The sequence below is a fragment of the Lissotriton helveticus genome, chromosome 10 (genome assembly GCF_964261635.1).
Source record: "Lissotriton helveticus chromosome 10, aLisHel1.1, whole genome shotgun sequence".
Taxonomy (NCBI): Eukaryota; Metazoa; Chordata; class Amphibia; order Caudata; family Salamandridae; genus Lissotriton; species Lissotriton helveticus.
In genome coordinates this window covers 1074888950-1074908679 of record NC_136071.1, presented here as the reverse complement: position 1 = coordinate 1074908679, position 19730 = coordinate 1074888950, and the positions used below count along the sequence as shown (strand labels likewise).

General features: G+C 45.7%; 1 protein-coding gene across 1 annotated transcript in view; it reads right to left on the bottom strand.

Moving 5' to 3' along the window:
- Window positions 1–19730, bottom strand: part of THSD7A (thrombospondin type 1 domain containing 7A) — a 1031465-nt gene that overhangs the window by 56727 nt on the left and 955008 nt on the right. The window contains exons 21-23 of the mRNA XM_078663785.1: window positions 18369–18543; window positions 14528–14701; window positions 10269–10364 (exon numbers count right to left, since the gene is read on the bottom strand). Of these exons, the coding sequence (XP_078519911.1) occupies window positions 10269–10364; window positions 14528–14701; window positions 18369–18543 (445 nt within the window). The remainder of the gene's footprint in view (window positions 1–10268; window positions 10365–14527; window positions 14702–18368; window positions 18544–19730) is intronic.

Genomic DNA, 19730 nt, shown 5'->3' with positions numbered 1-19730 from the left:
GTTTGGCTATTTGGTTTACTTGTCAGACCCTAGTCTAGTGCACTGAGTGTGCACAGGGCGTGTAAATCCAAATGCCACTGGTGGGCTTGCAGCACTGGTTGTGCCACCCACAGAAGCAGCCTTGTAAAATGTGTCTAAGGTCTGCCATGGCAGAGCCTGTGTGCAGTCTTGTACTGTCATGCTGACTGGGCAAGTGCACCCACTTGTCAGTCCCTAAACCTTCCCTTTTCTTCATATCAGTCACCACTAAGGTAGGCCCAAGGGCAGGGTGCATTGTAAGTATAAGGTAGGACAAGCCCTGATGTGTGTGGCATGTCCTAATAGTGAATTATAGCCATTTTCGTTTTTCACTATTGCAAGGCTATCTGTTCTCCATAGGCCAGATTGGGCTGTTAGATTATTCCATGTTTATAATCCTAACTGTCTCAGAGAACATGGTCAGGGTGTCGCCGCTGCAGTCCACTCATCGAATCGAGAACTTCTTGCATCCCCGAGAAGCATGCCGCATCCGGAAGATCTTCACGTCTTTATTTCTTTGTATCTGAACTTTACCGCATTTCCCATCGCTGCGACATTGCTTGTCGTGGAAGTGCAACACAACCTAAGGTACATTGACGCAGAGTGTCGCATCTAAGTACTGAACTGAACTAAGCTTAAATCCACCATCTTAAAGTAATAGTATTGTGTATTTTTGTTATTTATGGTCTTGTGGTAACTCTATATAAAGTCTACTTATTTTTGATATAAAACATGTGTGGTGTCCATGTGTAGTGTTGTCACTGGGTTAATGTATGTGGTCACAACTGCTTAACACACAACGCCTCTGAGAAAAAGTCTTGCTGCTCGTGCCAAGCTACCAAGCAGGGGTTATTTTGGAAGTGTAATCCCCTCATCCTGACTAGATGCGAGGGTCCCTATGTGTCACAAGTATCTACCTGTGGCAACCAGAGACCCCCAAATCTAACAATCGGCATACAGCAAAATGCCCTCAGGTGGATTGCCTCTTTTCTTACAGGATACACACAGAGCATCCTACTGACTACCTATACCTCTGCACCAAAATACATCATTTGCAGTGCACCCCAAGGATAATCCCTCAGTCCCAGCTTGTTCAATGTCTAAATGACCTCCCTCGCTGACGTTGTCATATCCCATGAAGTCAACATAGTCTCCTACACAGATTACACTCAATCAAACCTCTCACTCACCGAGGACTCCCCCAGCGCCAAAACCAACTTCAGAAATGCTATGAACAATGTAGTAAAATGAATGAAAGACAAATGCCTTAGACTCAGCTCTGAAAAAATGTAAGTACTGATCTTTTGGAAGAACACTTTCATATGGGACCACTGCTGGTGGCCATCAGAACTCAGACCAACACCCAGACCAACAGAGCAGGCACGCAACCTTGGCAACATCCTCAACAGCCAACTGACCATAAAGCGACAAGTCAACGCAGCCGCCTCCTCTTGCTGCCACACCCTTTGCATGCTCTGCAGAATCTTCAGATGGATCCCTAAACGTACCAGAAAGACCGCCGAGCAGGCTCTCGTCACCAGCCACCTTGACTATGGCAATGCTCTCTACACCAGAGATTTCTAGCAGCTCCTCAGAAGACTCCAGACCATACTGAACAATTCATCCAGACTCATCCTGGACCTACCCAATCAGACCCATATCACCCCCCACCTCATAAACTTCCACTGGCTCCCCATCCAGAAGAGAAGCCAGTTCAAGATCCTCATGCATGCGTACAAAGTTCTACACAATCAAAGACCATCCCACATCAACCATCGAATCAACTTCCATCTACCCGTGAGACACCTACACTCCTCCTCTTTCGCACACACACCCTGCTTCTATTGCAACAACTGCACGGCCAATCCCTCTCGTAAATCGCCGCAAGGACCTGGAACAACCTGTCCCTCCACCTCTGAACAGCACCCTCCCTGGCAGACTTAAGAAAGAAACTCAAGACCTGGCTGTTCAATGGAGACATGGCACCCCCAGCGCCCAGATACCACTAGGGTTGAGAGTGCTGTACTATACAAATGTTTATTGCTTGATGCAATTATTTTAATCCATATTTTATTGTTTTCGGAAATGAAACATAGAGCAAGGTTTTCTATTTTTGGACCGTCTTTAATGTACAGCTATGTTTTGTAAAAAATCTTGTTGAACTCAAAGATACTATTCCATATGGGCATTTTAAAGTAAAAAAATAGAGAAAATGTGGCCTAACACAGTTCAAGGCTACAAAAAGGCCTACAAATAGTATATAATCCACTATATATTCATTTAAACTACTTTAACAAGATTGCCTCTAAAGGATTATTTTATCATGCTTCATCCTGCCCCACGGCAAGGGGCAGCTTGTTTCTATTTGAAAGCCCATTTTGGTTTACTAACATTTCAGAACCAACGTGAATACAAAAAAACAAAACTGATGGGCATCATGCGTTGCATCAGGTTTGCACCCCGTAATAGTCTACGTGTGTGACACAAACCTCTAAGTCATATTTTTGAAGCTATGCAAAGCCACTTTGTGCAGCTTTGAATAGCTTCTAAAATATGGAGTAATGCAATACAGCACAAATCACAGTGTTGTACGACTCTGTGCAAGGGAGCTGTGGGCATTGCGTTGGGTGTTCCCATGCAATTCCCATGGTTTTTGATGCATTCCCAGAGTTACCAAACCTGGTAAACCTGGAAATGTGCAAAAAAGATACGCATCCTCAGGGGAGGCATAATGAGGAGGAATATGTTTATTTCTCCTTACTTTTTCCTCTTCCTATGTGTGCTGCATTGTGCCGCACACATAGAATGAGGAATAAGCCTTTCAGGTTTGGTTTTGTGCAGAGGGTGCCCTTGCTTGCTAAAGATATTGACACTCCTGAGGCACAGCCGGGAGAAGTAGCTTGTTAGCTTGTAACTGTTTTTAATCCTCACTGCATTTGTATTTTATTTGCACTTTCCCACCTCTGGGCATCTCTCCCTCGCAATCTTGACCAACCAACCCCGCACTGCGGATCTAAGCGCAGCAGCGGGTTGATTATGACATCGCTGCCACTTCGCGCCAAGCCCTGGCCACGCCCACTACCGAGAGGCCACGCCCACTCCGCCCCAGTCTGCATAAAAGTCGCGCTGAGTACGAGTCGCGCTCTATGATATTGACACTCCTGAGGCACAGCCGGGAGAAGTAGCTTGTTAGCTTGTAACTGTTTTTAATCCTCACTGCATTTGTATTTTATTTGCACTTTCCCTACCTCTGGGCATCTCTCCCTCGCAATCTTGACCAACAAACCCCGCGCTGCGGATCTAAGCGCAGCAGCGGGTTGATTACGACATCGCCGCCACTTCGCGCCAAGCCCTGGCCACGCCCACTACCGAGAGGCCACGCCCCCACTCTCTACATCAATGAGTGATCCCGGGACGCGCAGCGGACGAGCGTAGCGGGCGCGCCGGCAGCGCACCGAAGGCAAGCCCGTCTGCGCCCGTCCGCGACCGACCGGGACCCGGGGCCATGGGCTATGTCCAAGGACTAATTTACTCGGCGGAAAAACTTATTTCCCTTAGGCCTCCACCTCACCTCTGTCCTCCTATTGCTCCTCATATACGGAGGCGTACGGCTACGTATGGCATTTCTCAGGACACAAAAGTGTGGATCCCACCTATAGGATCCTTGGACCTAGCTCTAGTGTAGGTATGTGACTGCACTGGATCAATGTACCTTTCAAGAAAGAAAACTTTCTTTCTAGTGTCCCCTCACTCACCGGGGTTGCCCCACGGTGACATGCTTCATCATTGGGGCCATCCCAGTTCTCTACGAAAAGGGGCGTGCTGCGACTCACAAACTACGCAGGAGCACTTAAGAGTGAATGACTATGTGTGGTGCAGAAAAATAGTGGTGGAGTGGGTGTGTGTGAGTTTAAAAATACCGTGCTTAGTGGGCCTAACCAGTTTATTTAGCTCCTATGCAGGTATGTTAAAAGTGGGGTTAGTGTCACTGTAGGTCAACCAATAATGCGGTTGATTCAGTGAACAATATGGTCGACATGTTTCATGCTACCCCTAGCATTTCTTCGGGACCATACAGGGACCAGCCCTGTATATGCCACTCCTATATCCCAAAATCTGGGCTATCAAGCACTCTGAGTACACTTTTCTTTAAGCTCCCTTTCATTAGTGTTTTTCCCTTGGATTTCTGGTTTGATTCTGTTTTTACCACTTCCACTTTAACTTCTATGTATGTCGATGAGGTTCTCACATTCTGTAACCCTACTTCCAATTTGGTTTCCGCCCAGCCCACGGCACCGAAACAGCCTTTCTTACCGCCATGGAGGACCTTCGAATGCGTGCGGACAGGGGTCAGGCAGTAGCTCTGATTCTGCTGGACCTGTCTGCCGCATTCGATACGGTCAATCATGAGATTCTGTTGGAGAGACTGAGGGAGGCCGGGGTAGGTGGCACTGCCCTGCACTGGTTTTGCTCCTTCCTGCAGGACAGGAAGCAAGCTGTGTCCCTTCCTCCGTTTCAATTGGCTTTTTCCCCAGTATCTCACGGGGTGCCCCAAGGCTCGTCCATTAGCCCGATTTTATTTAACGTATATCTTAAACCATTGATTACGTTGATAAAGTCTCATAGGCTAGAGGCGATCAATTACGCCGACGACACTCAACTCATCCTCTCTTGGGAGGGTGAGGAATCGATCCCTTTGGAATCCTTTCATGACTGTCTACGAGACACAGCTGGCTGGCTACACAACAACTCGCTACAGTTCAACACCTCCAAAACCGAGGTTCTGTTCTGTGCAGGAAGTCGGATCCCTCGCCCTTTCCCGGTGGATGTTTGGCCCCCTGAATCCTCGGAAAAACCCCAACCGGTCACCACTGTCCGCAATCTGGGTGTTATGATGGACAATAAACTTAGCATGGAAGCCCAGGTTGCAAAAACAGTATCCACGTGCTCGGCCCTCATTCGTTCCCTACGTAAGATCCTGCCACTACTTCCCTTACAGACCCGGGCTTTAATAGTCAGGTGTACTATTCTTAGTCGCCTCGACTATTGCAATGCGCTGCTACTCGAGTCTCCAGCCACACTGTTAGACAGACTCCAAAGAGTACAATCTGCCGCTGCTAAATTAGCCCTTGGTTGGCCTAGGAGAGCATCGGCCACTGCGGTGATGGCCGAACTACACTGGCTCCCGTTGAAACAACGAGTGGCTTTCAAGTCCCTCTGTCTGGTGTTCAAAGCCCTACAGGGACTTGGGCCCACCTCTCTACAAGCCTTGTTTGATTGGTACCTTCCAACCAGAGCCCTTCGCTCTACAACGGCTTGCCTTGTAAAAGTACCAAGATTCAAAAAAGTTAGGATCGGAGGCAGATCTTTCAGAGTTGCGGCTGCTAAACTATGGAACAGCTTGCCCCTAGACATCTGTCAAACGAAAGAACTCCCTTTCAGGGAACGGGTCAAAACCTGGCTGTTTCCTAAAGGTTAACCTCCCAGCCACTAATCTGCTGTCCCCGTGCTTCCCCCTTCAGGAGTTACCTCAGCGCCAGGATGCCTGTAAGGCGACAGCCGTGCTATACAAATGTTTTAAATAATAAATAAATAATAAACTCACAGTTTTATATTTCACAAATCATAGATGTGGCCTAGATAAAGTCTGGCTTCTTGTAACAAAATCCCTCTCAAACAGACAATATCTTCTGTTCGGATCAGCACTGAATAATTCCAGCCCCATGTCTTCTTCAAAGACTCATAATAGTGGGCTTCTGTTATAACAATTGGTATCATTTTAACAATAAAATATCTTCTATTACACCGTTTTAGAACAATGTAACATGAAAAAATAACAATTTCTTCTCTTGTGTTTTCTTATAGAAAACATCTACTTCGACTCCCTAGACAAAGTTATTGCTGTTAACTTTATGTTGGTAGTTCTGTGCCTTGCCAGGCCAGGTCGCCCCCACGCTCCTCCTGCTCCTGTCTTTGCTGGTTTCCTGTTGCTGTTTCCTGTTGCCGTTTTTGCTGCCACTCGCCACTCGCCTTTCCCGCCGCTGCCTCCCAGCGGCCCCGCCCCCCGCCAGCCGATTGGCCCCCCCACTCCCGCCACCCAGCGGACCCTCCCTCCCGGCTCCCTTCTTATGTCGCCTCCACGCTCGCGCAGCGGGCGCGCCGATTGTGCGCAGAAGGCGCGCCAAAGGCAAGCCCGTCTGCGCCCGTCCATGCCTGGACCGCGCCCAGTGCCAGGGCCCCTGGCCCCCGACGGACCTACCACGCCGCCACCCTCATCGCACTCAAACCCAACCGACCGAGAGCCTGCCACCGAGCCACCCCGAGACGCACCCACGGACCCTTCACCTGTCAGGCCTGCAAGTTCACCTGCCTCTGGACCTGCACCGCACCCGCCAAGCCAAGCACCAGCAGCAACCACCTCAAGTGCATCCTGCTCAACACCCGCTCCGTCCACAGACACGCCATCGAACTCTGGAACCTGCTCGACACAACCTCACCAGACGTCGCCTTCCTCACGGAAACCTGGATGAACGCCTCCTCAGCACCCGACATCGCCATCGCCATCCCAGACGGATACAAGATCATCCGGAGAGACCGCGCCAACCAGACTGGAGGAGGCATCGCCATCGTACACAAGAACACCATCCGCATCACGACCGACTCCAACGACACCTTCACCACCGCCGAGTATCTCCACTTCCAGATACACACTGACCCAAAGACTACCCTCAGAGGCACCCTCGTCTACAGACCCCCGGGACCACGTACACAATTCAGCGAAGACATCACGGACTTCATCAGCCCGCACGCCCTCCGCTCCGCTGACTACATCCTCCTAGGGGACCTCAACTTCCACCTGGAGAACAACAAGGACCGCAACACCACCGCCCTGCTGGACAACCTCGCCAACCTCGGACTCAAGCAACTTGTCAACACCCCCACCCACTACGCCGGCCACACGCTTGATCCCGTCTTCTCAGCCAGCAAGCACATCACCTTCAGCCACTCCACCGGACTTCACTGGACCGACCACAGCTGCGTCCACTTCAGCTTCAGAAGAACCACGACCCACCACCACCCGCAACAGGTCCCTCGCAGGAGCTGGAACAAGATAACCGCAGAGCAGCTCACCACCTCCCTCAGCCAGAACCCACCCGCCAGCACAACGGACCCCAACGAAGCAGCCCGCAACCTCACACAATGGCTAACCGCCTGCGACGACTACCTCGCGCCACTTAAGAACCCGCCCAGCAGACCCAGAAGCAAGAAAGCCTCCTGGTTCACCGACGAACTCAAGAATTCCAAGAAGAACTGCCGCACCCTCGAGAAAGTCTGGCTCCGCGACCAGACCACAGACAACAGGACCGCCCTCAAAGACGCCACCCGCAAGCACCACCAACTCATCCGCACCACCAAGAAGAAATCACTGAAAGAACGACTGGACAACAACGCCCACGACAGCAAGGAACTCTTCAACATCGTCAAGGAGTTCTCCAATCCCAGCACCAGCAACAACAACATCACTCCTTCACAAGATCTCTGCGACTCTCTCGCCTCGTACTTCCACCGCAAGATCGCCGACATCCACAACAGCTTCGGCGCAACTTCCACGCACCCAATCATCGAACCAACGCCCCCCACCGCCACCCTCCGCACCTGGACCATGGTGACCACCGAAGACACAGCCCGCACGATGAACACCATCCACTCCGGATCCCCAACCGACCCCTGCCCCCACCACGTCTTCAACAAGGCCGACTCCATCATCGCACCCCAACTTCGGGACGTCATCAACTCATCCTTCAACACCGCCACCTTCCCGGAGAACTGGAAGCATGCGGAGCTCAGCGCCCTACTGAAGAAACCAACAGCGGACCCCACAGACCTCAAGAACTTCCGCCCCATCTCGCTCCTCCCCTTTCCTGCCAAAGTCATCGAGAAGACCGTCAACAGACAGCTTGCAGCCTTCCTTGAGACGAACAGATCCCTCGACCCCTCGCAGTCCGGGTTCCCAGCCAACCACAGCACCGAGACCGCCCTCATCGCAGCCACCGACGACATCCGAGCCCTGCTCGACAACGGGGAAACAGCTGCCCTCATCCTCCTGGACCTCTCTGCAGCGTTCGACACCGTCTGCCACCGCACCCTAGTGCAACGGCTCAGCAACATCGGGATCCAGGAAAAGGCGCTGAAGTGGATCATCTCATTCCTCGCCGGAAGAACACAAAGAGTCCGCCTCCCCCCGTTTCGATCCGAGGCCACCGAAGTCATCTGCGGCGTACCCCAAGGATCTTCGCTTAGCCCAACCCTCTTCAACTTCTACATGAGACCTCTTGCAACCATCGCACGCCAACACAACCTCAACATCATCTCCTACGCTGACGACACACAGCTGATCCTCTCTCTCACCCGTGACCCCGACACCGCCAGAACGAGCCTACACGAAGGGATGAAAGACGTCACCGAATGGATGAAGAACAGCCGCCTGAAACTGAACTCAGACAAGACGGAAGTCCTCATCCTGGGACCATCGCCGTCCGCCTGGGACAACTCCTGGTGGCCTCCCGCCCTGGGCACCGCTCCCAAGCCAACAGACCACGCACGTAACCTGGGCTTCATCCTGGACTCCTCCCTCTCGATGACCAGACAAGCCAACGCCGTCTCCTCATCGTGCTTTAACACCCTGCGTATGCTCCGTAAGATCTTCCGATGGATCCCCACCGAGACCAGGAAGACCGTCACCCAGGCACTCGTCACCAGCCGACTGGACTACGGGAACACCCTCTACGCGGGAACCACAGCCAAACTACAGAAAAAACTCCAGCGCATACAGAACGCCTCCGCCCGACTCATCTTGGGCATCCCCCGACGCAGCCACATCTCCGGACACCTGAGGGACCTGCACTGGCTCCCCGTCAGCAAAAGGATCACGTTCAGGCTTCTCACCCACGCACACAAGTCTCTCCACGACCTGGGCCCCAAGTACCTCAACGACCGCCTGACCTTCTACACACCCACCCGCCAGCTACGCTCTACAAACCTCGCCCTCGCCGCCGTACCACGCATCCGTAGAGCTACCGCCAGAGGAAGATCCTTCTCCTACCTGGCAGCCAAGACATGGAACTCCCTCCCCATCCACCTCCGGCTGACACAGGACCACCTCGTCTTCAGGAAACAACTCAAGACCTGGCTGTTCGAGCAGTAGCAACCCCCTCCCCCCAGCGCCTTGAGACCCTTCTGGGTGAGTAGCGCGCGATACAAATGCCATGATTGATTGATTGATTGATTGTTTACAATCCTCTTGCATCTGAATCTATTTATCTCTCAGCTGACCCTACACTATATAAACTTTCACAACCTTTTCAGAACTAGCCCTAACTAACTTATTTGCTAGTTCCTATTTTAAATTTCAGAACATATGCAATGGATTTAGGTATGGCAATGATCTCATCCTGTGATATTTATCACACCTTACAGCCCTGATATCTTAACATCAATACCTTTCTCTTGCTTTTTCTTCCCTTCTTCAATATCTCAAATCTATTTTTAATATCATAAAAGGCCATGCTTCTTAATGTTGTACGTCCTGTTTGTAAGATATGTAAGGAACTTCAGATGTTAATAAATTATAGAACAAATCAAAACGAGTGTGACTGTGTGAACACAACATATGTGCCTTCTTTTTGAAAAATCAATCTATATTCTTTTAACTCAACCTTGTGAAATGAGAGACCCTACTTACCTATTGCACTCATGTCAATAGTAACCTCCACTTACTGTCCTTGGTAGAGCTACTGGATGTATGCACTTCATAATTTTCAGCTTTTCATAAGCAGTCTGCTTGAGGCCCACTCAAGTCCAATCAGAGCACATATGACCTCGTAAAGGTCAGATGATATCTTACCCACGAGACATCCATCAGCTGTAAGTAACCACTGTTCGGTGTGCAATCAGGTATAACTCATGTTGGACAAAGCAAAAACCAGGGACCTTAACTCACCTTCACTAGTGAATTATTATTATTTGGACCGCCACTAGCTTTGCCTCGTCCAGATTGTCTTGGGACAACGATATTAATATATGAATGCTAGCAGTTGTTAGCTCATCATATAAAATAACACTCACATATTCAGAATATTTGTGATTTGTATGATATTTGGTTTATTTCAGACAACCAAAAACCCCCAAATGTATTTTTTTAGATATCTTATCATTTACAAGTTAGAAAATGAAAGTAAAGACAATATTACCTGTAACATTTACACCATCTGAACGTTGGCACCATACAGCTCTCGAGGCTCCTCTCCAGGGACTGGATTGCCACTTATATTCAAAACAATTCCCGTCTGTTCAGGTGAAAAAGATAAGAAGGTTTTTCGGGTGACCCCACTAAAAATATTATAGTGTATGTATTTAGCAGGGGGTTAGCACTTTCAGTCGTTTATTGCACAGTATCGAAAATCTAAAATTATTTGGGAATTTTGGGTGTCCTAGTAATGAGATTTAGGTATTTGGTAGGAGTTAAAAAACTAAACTACAGTCTCACTTTCACTAAAATGTGATGACAGCGAATGAGCCAATGTTGCTTTTCTACTAGGGTGCTTACAATTAGCCTGGTAACAATTCCTAGTCGAAATAAAGTCTTTAATGTGTCTTGTGAAGGACATTCTTGAATATTGCCTAGTGAATATTTTACAGTGGTAGTCGCCACTGTGTAGTTATAGTTAAGGTCAGGCTTTCCATACAAAATGCATTCATGTTTATCTAAATCTGGCATTGGATGAATTTTCACGAAACTTTCCAAAATATAAGTTCAAATACATCAACTATGACAAGTTTATAGGTGATCCGCCAAGGTGGTGTTAAGAAAATGGACTGTCCCAAAACACAAAAATGGCTGAGCAGCTTTACACTAAATGTGGCAGAAAGTTTGTACTTCACTCAGAAAGTTTGCCTTTTATTATTTGGTGTACATCTGCTCAGTGATTTTCGAGACATTCACATTTAAAATGGCCTTGAGCCTGATCATAAAGTGGTTAACATTTTAGTGCTATCAGGATGTTTGGTACCACAGGACTGTAAATTAAAAAAATAACGGTCTTTGCAGCCGCCCCCACACAGCGCATGGTCAATGTCGGGGAGGTTAGCCTCCTTTGGGGGTTGACTGCCGGGCCTTGTTGCAGGTTAGGCCAAGCAGCCAACCCCATACAACACATGGCCAAAGGTACCGAACTGGGGAGGATTGGGGAAGATGCTCAAGGGACAAATTTGGTGCAGGGCCTGGCTAGAGAGTAGGGCCTACAGTAGACCCACTGCTGTGCACGTCCAAAAGCTGTGCTCAGCTGGGTAGTTGGGTGAATATGTCTGGTGCATACATTTTTATTTATTTATTTGGTCCGTGGGTACCAACCAGAAGTGCAAGGGGATAAGAGTATCACTGGTCCTAAGGAACTGAGATGACCGACAGAAAAACGCTCTCTCGGACAATCAGATCACTCTATATTTTTCATTTATGCCACCTAACTATTGAGTCACTTTAACTTTTGGAATTTTCTATGAATTTCTGCATTTTTTGATCATACTATAAATTACATTTTTTGGACCTGAGCAATGTTTATGGCTAACTTTTGGCAGGCCCTGTGCCCGAACTTCTGCAGGTGCCAGTCCTTGCTGCACACTTCTTTGTGTAGCAGGAGCTGGCCTCAGGGCCCGGCCTTGTGGCCACACTTCATAAGCAGAAGGAAGTGGCCTTACGGCTAGAGCGGTCGCCCTCAAATATGGGGAAACGTGTTCGAGTCTCGGCAAGGTCGCTAAACATCATGTGATTCAGGGCAAATCACTTAATCTCCCTGTGCCTAACAAAATTGAATGTGTCAATGTGTAATGTAACTAGTGTCCATGTAAAGCGCTCTGATACCCGATATCGTCGGATCTAGTTTGCGCTATATAAAACTCAAAAAAATTATTTTGAAAAAAAAAACACCCCACATGGTGCAAGTCCTGGCCTCCAGACATAATGCCCTAGAACACAATGCATTTATAAAAACAAGGCGGACGGGACATCTGCCATGTTACTGGTGGCATAACTTGTCCACCAATGTCTAAATCAGACCCTACAACTCAAACTGCACTGGAAACGCAAAACAAGTGCAGAGTTTAAATTTTGAACGTGTAGCAGAGCAATATTCTGTAGTGAGCAGATGGGCCTTATTCATGCTAGATTTTCTCAATAAGCACTGACTGACCGCGTAAATTGCACCATTTAGATTTGTTGCGCCTCAGTACATAAGAGGTGGTTGATGTTGGGTGGAAACTACCACCTTATTATGGATAATAGGTGGTAAATCTGTACTAGTGGGAGCACCTACCCTTCATTGTCATAGAGCGGCTAGGCAGGTGGCTGGGTTGATGGGGCACTTCCCTTTCGAATTCTGTCCCTCACAACAATGACTCCATCACAAAGAAGAAATGTGAATGCATACACCACTCACATTCATATCAGCTTTGGGCTGGAGTAAATGTGAGTGAGGTATACAGATGGCAAGAGAAGGCATCTTGAAAACCTGTCATGGTGTGGATGTATTTGTAGGTATTTCTTTCTCTCTTGGGAAAGAGGCTAAAGCAAAGAAACCCTCAATGTCACCCTCTGTATATGAGAAGTACCATGAACGAGTGAGTATACAAATGCAAAAAGTGCTTGCATTGGGTATTTACAATCCCCCTCCACTCTGTTGGAGGGGAATTATTTGTAAGTAATCCATCACCACCCGTGTTTCACTTCCCTCTGAATGAACTTAATGCCCGCATGGGCAGTTAGTCCATTTCCGCAGTAATGAGACCTGTTGTATGAAATCTTATTTCCGGTGGATATCCTTAAATCCGTACATGTACTGACCTTCCACATGGACGAGTACTGAACAACCAAAGTTTCAAGGAGTCCAACTCAGAAATAGAGAGTAATGATATAATCAGAAGTGTACGGTGTGGAAAGTTTAATAAAATCATTTTAGGTATTTGTAAAAAAATGAAATAGGTTGGTTGAGCACTTTACAGAAAACAATATTGCTATATGACCAATTCAAACATAGGATGCTCACAACAGAGCTGTGTTAGTGTGCTCTGGTTAAGGCTAAATTACAGAAGCTAAGATACTGCTGCCTAGGGGAGGTGGGAACACTTCCTGAATCATAAACGTTTTGTTTAAGTGACAAAGTCATGATAAGAACTCAGGTCGTAGTGGTGTGCCCACGTTTGGCACGTTTTGCAAATGTCTTTGTAAGATGGACTGATGTGCAAAAATTGTAGCTTTCATGAATAATTGTCAAGCAATGTATGCAGCCTGCATACAAAATAATTGTGAGTTATGGTTCCAGAAGGCATACTAGAGAAGTCTTAGCAAGGTATCAAAAATTCTCATAAGTTACCGGTGCATGACCCAGTTTCAGAACACTAGTGACAAAATGCTCAGCAAACTATAGACTAGCCTACCAGCACTAACTAACCCTTGTGAACAAAAACATGGAGTACATAGGGTTAGATAAAATGTGAAATTGCACAAACTATGGCTTGTTAAATAATAAGGAAGTGCTGAAGACTACTCCCATATAATACAAATGGGAACCTCCATCGAGGTCAGACTTCTAATTGAGCAATTTGGCAGCTCTGAGCATTATCAACATTTCTATGGAATTATAGTGGATGTTTGAATGTTAACTTTCTCCTTACCAATGGTAGACAATAAAAATTTATCTTTTTTAGACACCGGGGGTTTAAGATACAACAAAATATTTAAAAAATGCTGTTCTGACAAACAATTAAAAGCTTGTTATGACAAATAAACTAAGCCTACAATTGATGTGCAAAAATCTATTCTTCCATCATTCTTTAGGTTCATAAGCAATTTATTTAAAAAGTATACATTTGGTCAGTGGATACAATTTATAGAATTTAACAATAGTATAATCTGTCAAGCACATGAGTTGATTTTCAGGGGCTATGTTGCCTAACTTGCACAATAAACAATTTCTATGGGGGCAGGCACATTTTGGAATTAAATAAAAGGTCCTTCAATTTCAAACCATTATTTTTACATGTACCTTTTTGACAATATGATACATGTTTTTGTGTGGCTAATAAATAAAACTATGCGCTTCCTTCTAAATCATCTTCCTTCTTTATTATAATTATGTTTTCATGTATTCCATACATAGCTATGAAATACTTGTATTTCACTCATCAGAGTCTTTTAATCCAAAACTTAGTACCTGGAGAGGTGCTTCTATTTGTACATCGCTGTTTGTGAGCGCACACCTGTGCATGTGTGCCTGTGTTTATAGATCATGTACTGTGAGAAGCAACAGATCTTGGGCCAAAATGATTATTTATGTTAGATTAAGACTTCTCTTCAACAAATGGACAGCACGTGTTTGTTTCAAGAAAAGGGGGGAAGATTTACAAACCAATGGCGCATCTATTTGTAGAGATGTATGGTTCACAGCACCGCACTCACCTATGCACTGCCGAGTTTCCACAGCCTGCTCTGGGCACTGATGTTGATTTGCAAGTTCTTGAATGATAACAGGCCTTGATCTCACTTGCACTCCACCAAAACCAAGGTCTTCCCCAGAAGCACAGATCACCTGGCATCTACTCCATTCAGACCACTCCTTCAGGTAACAATCACCTGTTGGAAAAGACAGACACAAAATGAAGCAAACTATCATGAAGTGCTGATCTGAACTGTTATTACTGTCCTAAAGACTTGAATCATGACAAAGTCCATTTTGATGAGAACATAACTTCTTTTAAGAATTCCTGTCTTGATGGATTGTAGCTAAATGTGTGTTTTAGACTTTTGATGCCAACAATGCATTACTGAGGTTGGATAAAGTCAAGTCCTAGCTTTTCTGAATGCTGATGCAGGCATTAGCTGAGAGAGAAATGGTCAATAGAGTCACCCTTTTCACACTTCTAGTTTATGTGTTTTTTAAACAGGCATGTTTATTTTAAATCGAAATCTGAGTTCTCGAGTTTTCCTCATATACAATCAATTTAAGAAGCAGCCTTTCATCTTTTTTAATAAATACCCTTAAAACACACTGGGTTGGAAAAGCATTGTGTAAAATATGCCTATCAGTTGGGTGTGGTTCAGGAGGATTATTAGTAACGTCTCCACTGCATGTGTTTTTCTTTTGCCAAGTCTTGTGCCTTATTTGTTTTTACAATGTTTTTGACTGTCCATATGTTAGACCTGATAGCCTTAGGGTGGTCTTCTCCCAACTTTTGGCCTGCCTCCCTCTATTTTTCTACCTCGTTTTTGCTGATTTTAGGACTCTGTGCACTTGACTACTGCTAATCAGTGATAAAATGCGTTGCCTCTATCTACTAAACATGGTTGCATTGCCTAAACCCAAATTAGCGTATTTAATTTACCTATAAGTCCCTAGTAAAGTGCACTACTTGTACCCAGGGCCTGTAAATTAAATTATACTAGTGGGTCTGCAGCGCTCAGTGTGCCACCCACTTAAGTAGCTCTCTAATCATGGCTCAGGCCCAGGGCCTCTATGTACAGTTTGCAGTGCCACTTTGACATGGCAAGATAAACCTCTTGGCAGGCATAAACACTTCCTATTCATACATATACATTACCACTTAGGTAGGCCCTGTATGACCCACAAGGCTGGGTGGAAGGTATTTAGAAAGGCAGGACATGCAATTTGACATTTTACATGTCCTGGTAGTGAACATTTTGTTTTTCACTACTGCAAGGTTTATCTCTTCAATAGGATAACATTGGGATTATCTTAGTACATCTTTGAAGTATAATTTCTAATTGTGAAGTGATAGACTTTTCAAGTTTGGTGTCACTGGATTCCAACTTAAAATTACAACTTTTGGTGTAGTTGGATTTTAAATTGCAGTTTAGCAAATGCCACTTGTAGAAAGTTGGCATTTACTTACGTTGGCCACTTGGTGCCTGCTGTCTGTCTCTGTTCAGTCTCGGTTAAGTGACAGCTGGGCTTTGTGTATTCCCTCTAGACAGCCACATACAAAAGGAGTTGAAGTGTGTCTTGGTGGGCCTTCCTGGGAGATAGGAGGAAGGAGCTAGTCACAACCCCACAACGAAGAGCCCAAAAGCTTGATTTAAAGAACCTTTGAGCCGCACCAAGGGTTAAGGACGTGAGAGGTACCACTTGAGGGTCAGTAACTCGCTGCAGCTAGGCCCAGAATCTGCTTCAGTAGCCTATATTTCCAGTGGCTCAGACCAGAAGGCCAGAAGACGAGCTCTTTGGGTCACTCTGGGGCCCTTGTTTCAAGATGAAGTTGCAGGTCCAGTTGTTCTTCCCCATGCAAGAGGGCAGCAGGCAGCAGCTCAGCACAGCAGGGCATCAGTTTCCTTAGAGCAGCAGTCCAGAAGCACCTCAGTCCTTTCTGGAAGAATATCCAAAGGTCCAGAAATGTACTGATTAGTTGGTGTCCAAGGTCCTTCTTTTATACACTGGTACCCTGGTTCTGGAAGGTGGGAGAAGGTTCTAGATAGTTACTTTGAAGTATATGGGACTTCCTGCTTCCCTTTGCCTTGGTTCCAAGCTGGCTGAAGTGACAATGCATGGTTGTTAGGCCCTTTGTGTGACGGCATATCACAGGCTGTTCACCTGCAAGTGGGGCTGTACTCCACTCCACTTCCCCCAGCCTGCCAGCAGATGACCCATTCTGGCACACCACATCTCACTATTGTGAGACTGTCTGGGAGGAATTCTTGTAGTCTGTCAGCTAAACCCAGTCATGTGCCCCAAGACAGGTTACAGGCACAAAAGAGCTAAGGCAAGAAAATAACAACTTTCTAAATGTGCCATTTTCAGAACTGTAAGAAAAATCCAACTTTACCATTAAAGAGGACTTATCATTACAATTTCATAGACACCAAAAATGATATAGCCACCTGCTCCCAATTGGAAATTATCGCATATAAAATGTGATAAGGCAACCCCAATGTTATCCTATGGGAGAGATAGGCCTTGCAGAAGCAAAAAAATTATTTAGGAGATTTTCACTACCAGGACATATAAAACCTAAAAGTACATATCCCGCTTTTTAAATAAATTGCACCCTGCTCTCTGGACCCAGGGCTTACACTATGGGTGACTTTTATATACTAAACATGAAGGTTTGGTCCTGTAAAAAGTTTTATTTTGCCACGTCGAAATGGCAGTTAAAACTAAATACACAGGCTCTGCAATGCCAGGCCTGATACATATTATAGGGCAACTTATGTGGGTGGCACAATCAGTGCTGCTGACCCACTAGTAGCATTTAGTTTTCATGTCCCTGGGCACATGTAGTGTTACTTTAATAGGGACTTAGAAGTAAATTAAAGATGCAAATTGGGTATAAGCCAATGTTACCATGTTTAGAAGAGCGAGCACAAGCACTTTAGCACTGGTTTGTAGTGGCAAAGTGCACGGACTCCTAAGGCCAACAAAAACTAATTCAGCAAAAAACTGGAGGAAGAAGACAAAAGTTTAGGGGTGACCCTGCAGAGAGGGCTAGATCCAACACTTGCTCATATTGAGATAGGAGAATTGGGTTTATCTTGCACAACATTTGTGCAGCTCTGAACTGGGTGCTTTGGAGGTTGGTTGCCTACAACAATCCACAGCTCTACATTCCAGTCAGGGATGGGGACAGAGTCTGTCAGACACCTAAGCATTATGGCCAACCCTCACTGTGCATTTCTGAAGGCAAGGCACAGTGTTGGTTAGCAGCCTATGGAGGGGGTTGCTTTTATAGAAGTGGGATGTCGTATATCATCAAAAAGTAAATTAATTGAAAAAAATACAGTTAAAGTGAAGTTAGTCATGACATCTTAATTCATGTTGTAAAACATGTTAAATTCACTTAAAATGACACAGTTCAAGCGCAGTTATAGTTAAGAAAAAACAAAATCTCACTGAAATTCCTCAATTATGGTTATCTTTGCATACTATAGCTCGCACATCCAGTATGCAAACCCTAACTCATACATAAATTGCAATGCTTATGATATTCAAAACGATAAATTGGAGAACTTCATCTCACACCTCTAAATGACAATACATAAACACAGAGATTTTACCTTACCCCTATTCGTGTCAATAATGTTAATTGTAAAGTAAAATATATCATGTCACTTTTGACATTTTTATTGTTATCTGTTAAGTCCTCTGTTATATGGAGTTCACAATCTGCAATATAATGATTTCACATTTCTGTTGACCAGGAAATTTGAATCAATGCATTTTGGTTTACCACCTGTAGAAAATACATTATTCCATTCAATGATAGAAATAGCAGAAACAATTAGTTTTTACCTGGACAAGGTAAAGTGCAGGCCTCCTCAAGTATTAATGTTTTATCACCTGCCACTGTAAAGTCAATTTCTCCACAGAATTCCTCATCTACGACTTTACCCGTATCTTCCTTTGTTCCCTCATGAACCACGCAGGACATGTTCCGGTACCTTGAGCCTTCTCCACACTGTGCGTCCTAAGGGATGTTAGAGCAGAAAAGAACTCACTATTGAAAACAAATCTGCTGTTAATCCTTATTAACTATATTAATCACTATTTTAAAAAGTGAAGCTACGTTCTTGGGTGCTTTTGGAAGGTTAATTTGAAGATGTTTATGTCACATTCAGTATCACACCATGGTAAGGTACTTTACCATGATAGACTGGTTCAAGGTTCAGAGCATGCCTGCAGATAGACAACCATCAACTTTTTATTTATTTATTTTTTAAAGTTTTTATTGCGTATAACACATTTGACACAGCTGTTTGTCCACAACCCTGAGGCCGGCAGCATTAAATATATAGGAACGTGGCAATTAATATGCAGCTCTCATGACTACAACTCAACGGGCCGGCAGCGATAAATTGTTCTTGTGACGTACAGTCTATACTATCAGCAGATGTTCCGATATATTCTGACATCCAAAATACGCATACTTCTGAATATTAACTTATAACCAACTCCCTCCCTCCCCACCACCTACCGCCGCCTCGAAATTACCATTCCACCGACCTGCATGCCATGTAACTGTTGTTGCTGCCGTGTTCCCGTCAACCCACAAGGTACTAAATTTATTTGTATCTACGCTCGCCCTCTGCCTGAAACCATATATGAAACTTATGTCCGTAGGCATCAGTGTAAATGGCTACTCCGAAGCAATACTAAGTATGTTTTGTGGTTTGGTCCGCAACGAGGTCGGACCCATCCGATCCCAGCCAGGTCACAAAGGGTTCCCAAATATCAGTAGGTCAGGATCTTCTGGGCATTAGCTCCCAATAGTGTTAAAGCTGATCCTTGCAATAAACTACAGTATTCACCCACGCAGCTACCTTAGGGGGCTGCTTCTTTTTCCAGTGAATTGCCACTTGTCGTTTAGCCAATAGTAGCAGCATGGCCGTAAGCTTACGAATGTTCTTCGGGCCATCAAGGACGAAGCCCAGAAGAGCTGTTAGAGGGGTAGCCTGTATCTGATTATTAGTGATCTGCCTAATATGTATAAAAACATCCATACAGAACCTTTCTATCGGACCACATTCCCATGATAAATGTGCAAAAGTAGCGCTCTAATCCCCGTAGCTCCAGCATCTTGTGTCTGGGTGTATGCCCTTACGGTGCAGCTGAAAAGGTGTGCGATATAGTCTGTGCAAAAAGTTAAAGTGGATT